The sequence below is a fragment of the Babylonia areolata genome, chromosome 4 (assembly GCF_041734735.1).
Source record: "Babylonia areolata isolate BAREFJ2019XMU chromosome 4, ASM4173473v1, whole genome shotgun sequence".
NCBI lineage: Eukaryota > Metazoa > Mollusca > Gastropoda > Neogastropoda > Buccinidae > Babylonia > Babylonia areolata.
This window is the reverse complement of record NC_134879.1, coordinates 58,966,310-58,978,657: the sequence shown is the minus strand read 5'-3', so window position 1 is coordinate 58,978,657 and position 12,348 is coordinate 58,966,310. Positions and strand designations below refer to the sequence as shown.

The window sequence follows — 12,348 nt, the reverse complement described above, 5'->3', positions numbered from 1 at the left end:
CTTTCTTGTTTCTATCTATTTTTGTCACAATAGACAGATTGATTAATTATTCTGTGTGATGATAGATTTTCTTTCTTGTTTCTATTTATTTTTGTCACAATAGACAGATTGATTAATTATTCTGTGTGATGATAGATTTTCTTTTCGTTTCTATTTATTTTTGTCACAATAGACAGATTGATTAATTATTCTGTGTGATGATAGATTTTCTTTCTTGTTTCTATTTATTTTTGTCACAATAGACAGATTGATTAATTATTCTGTGTGATGATAGATTTTCTTTCTTCTTTCTATTTATTTTTGTCACAATAGACAGATTGATGAATTATTCTGTGTGATGATAGATTTTCTTTCTTCTTTCTATTTATTTTTGTCACAATAGACAGAGTGATTAATTATTCTGTTTTTTTCTCTCCCTGTCTCCACTTTCTCTTTCTCTTAACACATTTGTGTCATAACAAAAGTCCTTTCGTTGCGGTTTGATTCCGTTTTTGTTTTTGGTTTGGGTTGTTGTTGTTTGTTTTGTTTTGTTTTCTTGTTGTTATTTGTTTTGTTTGTTTTTGTTTTTTGTTTGGGTTTTTTTTGTTTTGTTTTGTTTTGCTTTTTTGTTTTGTTTTGTTTTGTTTTGCTTTTGTTTCTTTGTTTTTTGTTGTTGTTTTTTGCTTCTTTTTGTGTGCTTTTTTTGTTGTTGTTTTTTGTTTGTTTGTTGGGGTTTTTTTACACATTTAAAAAAAAATGTCAAAACAGAAGTTGATTCGTTGCGGTTTGATTCTGGTTTGTTTTTGTTTTGTTTTTGTTGTTGTTGTTGTTTTGTTTTTGTTGTTGTTGTTGTTTTGTTTTTGTTGTTGTTGTTTTTTGTTGTTGTTGTTTTTTGTTTTTTTGTTTTTTTTAAACACATTTATATATTAACAGAAGTTCATTCGTCGCGGTTTGATTCTGGCTGGGGTTTTTTTGTTGTTGTTGTTGTTGTTGTTTACACATTTATGTCGTAACAGATGTTCATACGTCACAGTTTTTATCTGTTTTCTTCACACATTTATGTCACAAAACACCTATTGATGTATCATTCTTTTTTCTTCTTTTTTCTCTCTTTTTTTATCTGCCTTCTCACTTTTAACACTTTTTAAACACATACCTATAGGTATCATGTATCATGGTTCTTTTATGAGTCTTTTCTCTCTTTTAACACGTTTGAAGCACACTTATGTCAAATAGATATTTAGAGCATCATGGTTCTTTTTTTTCTTTTTTTGTTCTCTTTTTTCAAACATTTTCGGTTTTCTTTCGTTCTTTTTTCTTTCTTTGTTTTGAATACTTATGTCATACACAGATTCCATGCTTCGTTCTTTTTTCTTTCTTTGTTTTGAATACTTATGTCATACACAGATTCCATGCTTCGTTCTTTTTTCTTTCTTTGTTTTGAATACTTATGTCATACACAGATTCCATGCTTCGTTCTTTTTTCTTTCTTTGTTTTGAATACTTATGTCATACACAGATTTCATGCTTCGTTTTTGTTTTTGTTTTTGTTTTTTTGTTGGTTTTTTTTTGTATTGTTTCTTTCTTTTTTTTCTCATACTAAACTCTCTCTCTCTCTCTTTCTCTCTCTTTATATATATATATATATTTCTGTTGCTGGTTGGTGTTGTTGTTTTTTTCTGGTTTTGTTTTTAACGCATTAATGACTGTCACGAGGTATTCCATGCCCCGTCATTTTTTCTTTCTTTCTTTCTTTCTCCCTTTCTTTCTCCCTTTCTATCTTTGACTTCTTTCTTGTTCCGACTCCAGACGTCCCCACACAGCAATAAAGGTGCCGACACACGATCCGCCGTTTGTCCCCACCTGAACCCCACTACGGCACTCATATCACGTGTCGTTGTAAGGCACGAGAAAGGGAGAGGGGGGGAGAGGGAGAGAGAGAGAGAGAGAGAGAGAGAGAGAGAGATCGCTTCTTCTTCTTCTTCTTCTCCTTCTTCTCTTTCTTCTTCTTCTTCACCCCTCAAGTTCCAAGTCATTGCCCTCCGCTTCTTCCAGCCAACCGTACGTCCAGTAACTGAAGAGGAACGATTCAGCGCCCCCCCCCCCCCCCCCAACCCCCCTCACCCCAGCTGTTTAGGTTGAATGTATGTGTCTTCGCGCGCGCGCGCGCGCGTGTGTGTGTGTGTGTGGTGTGTGTTGTCGTAGCAGTCGTAATAGTAGTCGAAATAGAAGTAGTAGTACGTCTTCAAAATTACGTCTTTCCATTTTGTGTGCGTGTTTGTGTGGAAAAGGGTATGTGTTTGCATCTGAATATGTATGTGAGAGAGAGAGAGAGAGAGAGAGACAGAGACAGAGAGACAGAGAGAGACAGAGACAGAGAGGGAGAGAGGAGTAAGGAGGAGGAGAGGGGTGACGCGCATGAGTGCAAATAAAACAAGCGTACATTCAACAGCGGGACAAAAAGAGGAATCAGGATGCTCCTGAACATGGCTGTGCAACTGCAGCACTCCCAGGCATGTGGAGAGAGAACGGAAACACAGGGACGGCAGAGACCGAGAGAGAGAGGGAGAGAGAGACAGAGACAGACAGGCAGACAGTAACAGAGACCGAGAGAGAGAGGGGGAGAGAGACAGAGACAGGCAGACAGTAACAGAGACCGAGAGAGAGAGGGGGAGAGAGACAGAGACAGACAGGTAGACAGTAACAGAGACCGAGAGAGAGAGGGGGAGAGAGACAGAGACAGACAGGTAGACAGACAGTAACACAGACCGACAGAGATAGAGAGAGAGGGGCAGAGAGACAGAGACAGACAGACAAACAGGTAGACAGACAGTGACAGAGACCGAGAGAGGAAGAGAGAGAGAGAGAGAGAGAGAGAGAGAGAGAGAGAGAGAGAGAGAGAGAGAGAGAGAGAGAGAATGATCGAACGAACGAACGAAAATGTATTTTTTCAAGGTATTGAGATAAGCATAGTGACATAAGTGCTTTTTCCACCCAGCCCTGGGGTATCAAATTTGATCAATGATTTTTTGTAGAAAAAACAACAACGAAAAACAACGCACAAATAGAGAAAATTCATATCAGAAGACAGGAAGAGAGAGAGGGGGGGGGGGGACTGAGAGAGGAGAGAGAGAGACAGACTGACAGACAGACAGAGGAGAGAGAGAAGAGGGGGTGGGGGGTCAAAAGTTACATTACAAAGTTAAATTCCAACACATATCAAAGGTAATATTGGAGAAAAGAGGCATATCTTATAACTATTAATATCATCATGAACAATACAGGGAATGGATTTCTATGAATTACAGTGTTTTTAAGTTCTTCATGAGATATTCACGAGTAATTTTCTTAAATGCATATACATTTTTTATTTCATGAATATTAATTGTAGATAACATTGCATTTCTTAAGCATCCTCCAGAATGAATTAGACTAGACTTGAAAATATCGACTCTTGGGAGCGGCACCATATCTTGGGTGAATGACGGACTGGGTCGGTTACAAATCTGCTTCTTAAAGGAGGAGGAGCAGTATCAATCATAATTCTAAACATAAAAAGAGCCTTGTTGTATGTAAGCCTCGACTTCAGCGGAAGGATATTTAAATTTGTGTAATCAGTTATTGAGAGAGAGAGAGAGAGAGAGAGAGAGAGAGAGAGAGAGAGAGAGAGAGAGAGAAAGAGAGAGAGAGAGAGAGAGAGAGACTAACAGACTGATAAACAGGCAGAAATACTCGAAGAGAGAGAAACAGACAGACAGACACAGAGAGACACAGAGAGAGATGGAATGAGAATGGAAGGGAAGAATTAAGGAAGGAAGGAAAAATGAATGAAAGGAAAGGAAGAAAGGAAAGAGGAAGAAAGGAAAGAAAGAAGAAAGAAAAGAGGAAGAAAGGAAAGAAAGAAGAAAGAAAAGAGAAAGAAAGGAAAGAAGAAAGAAAAGAGAAAGAAAGGAAAGAAAGAAGGAAGAAAAGAGGAAGAAAGGAAAGAAAGAAGAAAGAAAAGAGGAAGAAAGGAAAGAAAGAAGAAAGAAAAGAGAAAGAAAGGAAAGAAAGAAGAAAGAAAAGAGAAAGAAAGGAAAGAAGAAAGAAAAGAGAAAGAAAGGAAAGAAAGAAGGAAGAAAAGAGGAAGAAAGGAAAGAAAGAAGAAAGAAAAGAGGAAGAAAGGAAAGAAAGAAGGAAGAAAAGAGGAAGAAAGGAAAGAAAGAAGAAAGAAAAGAGGAAGAAAGGAAAGAAGGAAGAAAGAAAAGAGGAAGAAAGGAAAGAAGGAAGAAAAGAAAGGCAGAATGAAACAGAAAGAAATGGGGGAGAAAGAGAGAGGGAGAGAGAGAGAGAAAGGGAACAAAACAAGAGTAAAGTGAGACAGAGACAGAACGCAAGAACGCAAGAACGCAAGAATTTTGATGTAAGGTCACCGACCTGTATACATTTTGGGTGCACGTGTTGCACACACAGCTTAACTAAAATAAAATAGGAAGAACGAAAACAATCCACTTAATACACAGTGAGCTCACTGAGAACAAGTAAACTAAATGAAAAGCACAAGGCTGATATTTCTGTTTAGGGCTGAAAGTGCTCTTCCCTCAGTCTTAATGCATAAAAAACAAACATTGCAACAAATCTGGTCACATTACAACTTTCGTTTTGCAGCAGAAATGGTAATGACAGAGTTCTAATAGTTTGCATATTCTTGAGCAAATATTTCCTTCTAATATCATCATATAATGGACAGGCTGTTAGTACATGTAGTTCGTTCTCTATTCTACCACCACATGGGCAGTTTTTCAAAACATCACGATAACGCTGATTTATTTTTAGTTCATTTATACCAAAACGGAACTTTATGAAAACCGATCTAAATTTACTGATGGTAAGATAAGTATTTTTCAGGTTGCAATAAAGATTTAAATGACCTATATGTTTCATAACGATTACTCCCGTTGAGTTTGCTTGCCCAATCCTGTTTAAAGCCATCTATCATGCGTTGTTTGAACATTTTAAGAAAAGCATTTACATCCCCAACCCCGCCATTTATCCAAACTTCTGAAAACCCATAAATATCTAAGCAATGTTTCAGTCTATCTGCCCAGTTTCTCGAAGACATATCAGCATTGTATGTCATCTTATTTACGCTCATTAGGTACGCTTGTTTCGGAATTCTCGATAAAGACATCTGATTTAGCTTAAACCAGTATCGCAAAGTACTGATGCAGCTACCAATGTATAATGGATATCGACCAAGATCACCATAAATCATTACATTTGGGGTTTTGGGACAAACGCTCAAAAATCTTTTACAAGCAAACAAGTGGACAGACTCGACTGCTTTGAAACGCATTGTTCCCCGCATTTCAGATGCGAATAATAGCATAGGTTTTATCTGCGCATCAAAGAGTTTAAAAAACACGGTTCTGTCCATATTGCCAAGACTCCACATTGTTCTCATAATGTCAGCCACCCTCCCTTTTGCCCTGCCAGCGAACTCTTCAAGCGCGGAAATGAAAGATAACTTGGTAGACAGCATAAAACCCAGATAATTATCTATAATTGTTAACAACTTCAATTTCGTCTCCATCGTAATACCACTTTTCTGCTTTAGACAGATGACCACCCTTTCTGCAAACCATTATTTTCCTTTTATTCAAATTTACTGTCAGTCCAAGAGATTTAGATGTTTTGTTAAGATTATCTAATTGATTTTGTAAACCTGCTGGTGACGATGACAGCAAGACAATATCATCTGCAAACAATAACAGAAATATTTCTTGTAAGCCTGGCAAAAACTGAAAACCGTGTTTTCCATTCTTAGTCACCTCGTCAGCAACTTCAGAAATCCAAAGCGAGAAAAGCAAGGGACAACAAACATCCTTGTTTTACTCCTGCAGGGCAATCCAAAAATTCTGAAACATAGGGCCTCCATCGGACACAGGACTGAACTGTACTGTACCTTTCTTTTAGAATGCGGATCATTTTGGTTGATGTTCTTATCTTGTGAAGTACTGCCCAGAGACTATTTCGATCAACTGAATCGAAAACCTTCTGGTAATCGTAAAGTGAGACAGAGACACAGAGAGAGAGAGACAGAGAGACACAGAGAGAGAGAGAGACAGACAGAGAGACACAGAGATACACAGAGAGACAGAGAGAGAGGGAGAGAGGGAGCCAGACAGACAGACTGAGAGCAGCAACACGTTTGACCTTATGTATCAGCCATAGTTGTTTAAGGGCTGAATTGGTTTAGGAATAAAGTGATTTTAGTTTTGTTTGTTTTCAATTTCGGAACACAGAAACGTTTGCCTAGGTAGACGTTGGTAATAATTGTCCAGTGAACGGCTGCCGTCAGTTGACATGCCTGTAGCTTTCAGCCGTTATCGGACATTGCACACCTCACTCACGCCGCTCTGTCCTCACACAGGAGACAACGTGCAGGGACAATTCAGACGGAAATGACGATGACAAACGGAAGGAAATGACGATGACAAACGGAAGGAAATGACGATGACAAACGGAAGGAAATGACGATGACAAACGGAAGGAAATGCAATGACAAAGGCGGAAAGGGGGCTGGAAGGAACAATGACGTCATGTTAACACCAACCACCCACCCACACAAGAAACGAACACCGAAAGCGAGAAAGTCGGGTATGGAGAACACGTGGCTTGAAAACAAGGTCACGGGGTGGGTGAGAGGGGGGGAGACCATGATAGAAAAGACAAGACAAAGACATGAGGGGGGCGCCCTTGGAAAAAAAAAAGAAAGAAAAGAATACATAGATAATAAATGATAACGATATTAACAAAGAAAGGAAGAAAGAAAGACAAGACAAGACAAGACCCATCCATGAGGACAAGACGAAACAAATACAAAGGACGAGGGGGAGTGGGAGATGGAGTGAGTGACGCCAGGAGACAGGACAGGACAGGACAGGACAGGACAGGACAAGGCGAGACAAGACAAGGCAAGACAGGACAGGACAGGACAGGACAGGACAGGGCAGGGCAGGGCAGGGCAGGGCAGGGCAGGACAGGACAGGACAGGACAGGGCAGGGCAGGGCAGGGCAGGGCAGGGCAGGGCAGGGCAGGACAGGACAGGACAGGGCAGGGCAGGGCAGGGCAGGGCAGGGCAGGACAGGACAGGGCAGGACAGGACAGGACAGGACAGGGCAGGGCAGGGCAGGGCAGGGCAGGGCAGGGCGAGACAAGACAAGGCAAGACAGGACAGGACAGGACAGGACAGGACAGGACAGGACAGGGCAGGGCAGGGCAGGACAGGACAGGACAGGACAGGACAGGGCAGGGCAGGGCAGGGCAGGGCAGGGCAGGACAGGACAAGGCGAGACAAGACAAGGCAAGACAGGACAGGATAAGGCAGGACAGGACAGGACAGGACAAGACAAGACAGGACAAGACAAGACAAGACAGGACAGACCAGGCCGTACCCATGAGCGAGGCGCCGTAGTCCAGGCTGAGGGCGTGGTGGTTCTGCAGGAGGCTGGCGGTGGCCGAGGGGTCCAGTCTGCCGAGTGACGTCACGGCGGTCAGCAACGGCCACAACGGGCCGCCCTGTCCACCCACTGAGCGTGGAGGGGAGGAGGAGGGGGTGAGGACAGCTGTCCTGTCCTGTCCTGTCCTGTCGGGTGGAACAGATGTCGTGATGTGGATCTTCCTGTCACTGACGACGTGTGGCTGTCTGGTTGTTTCCTGTCTGCACAGTTCGGACTCAGTGTTGTGAGCTTCTCAAGGTGTTGGTGCTGCTGTCAGATAGTCGTCCTGGCCTTCTTCATAGTTTCTTTTCATTCAACGTTTTGTTTTGGGGGGACACTGAGAAAATTCTTCTAACGACGCATTACAAATTCCTGTCGTGCAAGCTATTTTTTCAACTTTACAATAAATGTGAAAAACGTTTATTCTGTGTTTTAACGACAACAGTATATTGGTGTCTTACGCCGAGTGAACAGCAGTCGCCCTGTCAACCACCACCACCACCACCACCAGGTGCACTGTCCCTTCTGGGCTGGTGGTCAGTGTCCGCTGTTCACCGGACAGGCGGTCATGTCCACTCGGACACAGTCCGGTCACCACCTGACGTCACTTATCGATGACGTCAACCGCAAAAGTTTGCTGACGTCACCACCTTCCGGTTCGGTTCTTCTATGACGTCTTCCCACAAAAATGACGTGTTCTTTTCGCGCCAATAGTTCTCTTTTTCTTCAGTCCTTATTTTCTCTTTCTTTCTGTTTCGTTTGACAGACAACGACTTCTATTTATTTTGACTTTTTTCACCGATGATTTATTTTCACGGACTAAAAACTCTCTGACATTTATTTCATGACGTTGTCTGTGACGTCAATCACAAAGCGACGACGCGTTGCTGTGTGAGGCCGAGTCTTGTGTGACGTGTTTCCGGTTTCCGACCCCTGTGTGCCCGGGGTAAGGTGTCACGTGGTTTTCTCTGCTGAGGCAGCGGTCAGCCCACGCCACTGCAGGGTCCAGTTGTTGCTGACCTCACGCCCTGTCTGCTGGTCTACCGCGGGGTCACTGTGGTCATCGGCATCCTGGGGAATAACAAACAGAACAATATTCAGTCAATCTGTGTGTGTGTGTGTGTGTGTGTGTGTGTGTGTGTGTGTGTGTGTGTGTGTGTGTGTGTGTGCGTGTGTGTGTGTGTGTGTGTGTGTGCGTGTGTGCGTGTGTGTGTGTGTGTGTGTACGTGTGTGTGTGTGTGTGTGCGTGTGTGTGTGTGTGTGTGTGTGTGTGTGTGTGTGCGTGTGTGTGTGTGTGTGTGTGCGTGTGTGTGTGTGTGTGGGTGTGCGTGTGTGTGTGTGCGTGTGTGTGTGTGTGTGTGCGTGTGTGTGTGTGTGTGTGTGTGTGTGTGTGTGTGTGTGTGTGTGTGTGTGTGTGTGTGTGTGTGTCCCCGAGAACGTTGGGACCTTTTGTTCTTTGTGTTACGATGATGATGAATGATGATGATGATGATGATGAAGTGGGTGATGAAGACGCTGCAGTGGAGGTCCATTTAGGTCTGGGGACCAGTTAACAAGGAGGTCCATTTAGGTCTGGGGACCAGTTAACAAGGAGGTCCATTTAGGTCTGGGGACCAGCTGACAAGGCTGTTCTGTCATGATGTATCCCGGCGTCAACAGGCTGAGATACCGACACTCACAGTGCTGGTCAGGACATTATGGAGGTCCATTTAGGTCTGGGGACCAGCTGACAAGGCTGTTCTGTCATGATGTATCCCGGCGTCACCAGGCTGAGATACCGACACTCACAGTGCTGGTCAGGACATTATGGAGGTCCATTTAGGTCTGGGGACCAGTTGACAAGGCTGTTCTGTCATGATGTATCCCGGCGTCAAGCAGGCTGAGATACCGACACTCACAGTGCTGGTCAGGACATTATGGAGGTCCATTTAGGTCTGGGGACCAGCTGACAAGGCTGTTCTGTCATGATGTATCCCGGCGTCAACAGGCTGAGATACCGACACTCACAGTGCTGGTCAGGACATTATGGAGGTCCATTTAGGTCTGGGGACCAGCTGACAAGGCTGTTCTGTCATGATGTATCCCGGCGTCACCAGGCTGAGATACCGACACTCACAGTGCTGGTCAGGACATTCTGGAGGTCCATTTAGGTCTGGGGACCAGTTGACAAGGCTGTTCTGTCATGATGTATCCCGGCGTCAAGCAGGCTGAGATACCGACACTCACAGTGCTGGTCAGGACATTATGGAGGTCCATTTAGGTCTGGGGACCAGCTGACAAGGCTGTTCTGTCATGATGTATCCCGGCGTCAACAGGCTGAGATACCGACACTCACAGTGCTGGTCAGGACATTATTGAACAACACTCCCAGTGCAGTGGGTGACCCTCCACTGTGTGGTCCCTGTCTTCAGGTCTGAGTCCACAGCACACTGTGTGGTCCCTGTCGTCAGGTCTGTGTCCACAGCACACTGTGTGGTCCCTGTCTTCAGGTCTGAGTCCACAGCACACTGTGTGGTCCCTGTCTTCAGGTCTGTGTCCACAGCACACTGTGTGGTCCCTGTCGTCAGGTCTGAGTCCACAGCACACTGTGTGGTCCCTGTCGTCAGGTCTGAGTCCACAGCACACTGTGTGGTCCCTGTCTTCAGGTCTGAGTCCACAGCACACTGTGTGGTCCCTGTCTTCAGGTCTGAGTCCACAGCACACTGTGTGGTCCCTGTCTTCAGGTCTGAGTCCACAGCACACTGTGTGGTCCCTGTCTTCAGGTCTGAGTCCACAGCACACTTCAATCTTGGCAGGAGAAAGAGGAAAAGAAAAATAAACCTATAGGGGTGGAACCCGCGTCCCAGTCGCCAGTCCGCCATGCTAACCACTTCGCCACGGAGGACTGAAAATCTGTCAGTTCCCAACCAGTTCAGATTGTCAGTGTTAGTGGCATCTATCTTACATCTATTGAGTTATCAGCACAAACCGTTTAAGTTTCTTATGATCCATTCATACATCATAGAATACTGAACTGAACATGCTCTGCAACCAGTGATGTAATCGTGCATAACTATGCATGAACTATTCATACGATGTGCATTGTTTATCACTTAGCTGAGTGCGTATCATTTTAACAAAGAATGACGTTTTGTCCGTGATGGAACTGGTCCCCCCCCCCTCCCCTCCGCCCCCATTCTTTTATTTTCTGACACTCTTTTATGAGGAAGATGATGGAGAGAAGGATGAAAAAGACAGACAGACAAAGGAAGGAATGTAGAAACAAAATAAGGAAAGAAGATAAATGGGAAAAAAATCTACAAAAATATAACGGAAGGGAAAAAAAACGAAGAAAGAAAGATAGAGGAAAATAAAGTCTACAAAGAGAGAAAGATGATGGAAGAAAAGCAAACAAACAAACAAAAACAAGAAAGGTCAGGCCTTCAAGACTCGCTTGTGATACACACTTAAAGAAAGAAAAAACAACTTATAAAAATCAAAAATTAGTTTGGTGAAATGTGTTCTCTATTCGTAATTGTAATTAAAAACAGCATCGCGGGGGAAAAAAAAAGTTTCTGTGCAGATTCGAACCACGGGTGTTTGGGTCGAGAATGATTGGTTTTTCCCACTGCGCTATCGCGGGCTTGATGCTAACGTTAAAATATTCAATTATTATTTGTGTATGTTCTTTTAGTGGAATAAATCGACAGCGGTAATCGCAGTCACAACGCGGTTTAAATCTTGGTGTATCTCGGGCATTTAAAAATGATCTTTCAAGTCCGAGGTAAAGGAGACGTTCCCATCGCCTCAAAAACACTGCAACATATGTCCGTTTTTATAGATCTGCAGAGATCCATGTTCGACAAGCTTCGTCTTTCCACTCACTGAGAAACAACGACACCTTCCATTCAATTTCTCTTTTCTGTTCATTCTGGTGAATTCAGTATCCACTTTGAAACATTCACATGCAGTAAACACGTCGATGATTATTTAGGAAATTCTTTTAATTCGGCGGTAAAGGAGACGTTGCCATCGCGTCAGGCTTTGCAACAGGTTTTGTCAAGATCTGCACTGACCAGTACCGTGTAGACGAAGCGGTGAAACGGTCGATTCAAATTTTCTTTTCTGTTCATTCAAGTTTATTTAGTGTCCACTTTAGAATATTCATATGCAGTAAACACGTCAATAATGTAGCTAGTGTCACTGTATGTGTTCTGTCCAGAATATCTTTTTCTTTGCTTTTAATTGCGAACAAGAAAAACCTGGTCATGGCGTCTATTCTCACCAGACAATCGGGAAGCTGCAAAGGGGTAAAGTGAACAAAGAAAGAAAGATAATGGAAGGAAAGAAGAAAAGAAAGAAAGGAAATAAGAAAACACAGAAAGAAAGATAGTGGAAGGAAAGGAGAAAACAAAGAAAGAATGATTAAATCATGATGGAAGGAAAGAACAGTAAACAAAGAAAGATGATGGAAGGAAAGAACAGTAAACAAAGAAAGATGATGGAAGGAAAGAACAGTAAACAAAGAAAGAAAGATGATGGAAGGAAAGAACAGTAAACAAAGAAAGAAAGATGATGGAAGGAAAGAACAGTAAACAAAGAAAGATGATGGAAGGAAAGAACAGTAAACAAAGAAAGATGATGGAAGGAAAGAACAGTAAACAAAGAAAGATGATGGAAGGAAAGAACAGTAAACAAAGAAACAAACGTGATGGAAGGAAAGAACAGTAAACAAAGAAAGATGATGGATGGAAGGAAATGGAAGAAAACAAAGGAAACAAAACAAGCGTAAGGGGTTACGGCGTCTTTTCGTCTTTTTTCTTCTTCTTGTCTTTTTCTGTTTTCTTTACGGCCAGACGTGAGGCGGGAGGTGTAAGCAGCGACCCTTTCCTCACAACGGTATCAACA

General features: G+C 42.9%; 1 protein-coding gene across 3 annotated transcripts in view; it reads right to left on the bottom strand.

The window, feature by feature from the left end:
* Positions 1-12,348, bottom strand: part of LOC143281784 (uncharacterized) — a 72,728-nt gene that overhangs the window by 44,626 nt on the left and 15,754 nt on the right. For all 3 annotated transcript variants that reach the window (XM_076587077.1, XM_076587078.1, XM_076587080.1), the window contains one exon: positions 7,417-8,532. In XM_076587077.1, the coding sequence (XP_076443192.1) occupies positions 7,417-7,420 (4 nt within the window). In that variant the 5' untranslated portion in view covers positions 7,421-8,532. The remainder of the gene's footprint in view (positions 1-7,416; positions 8,533-12,348) is intronic.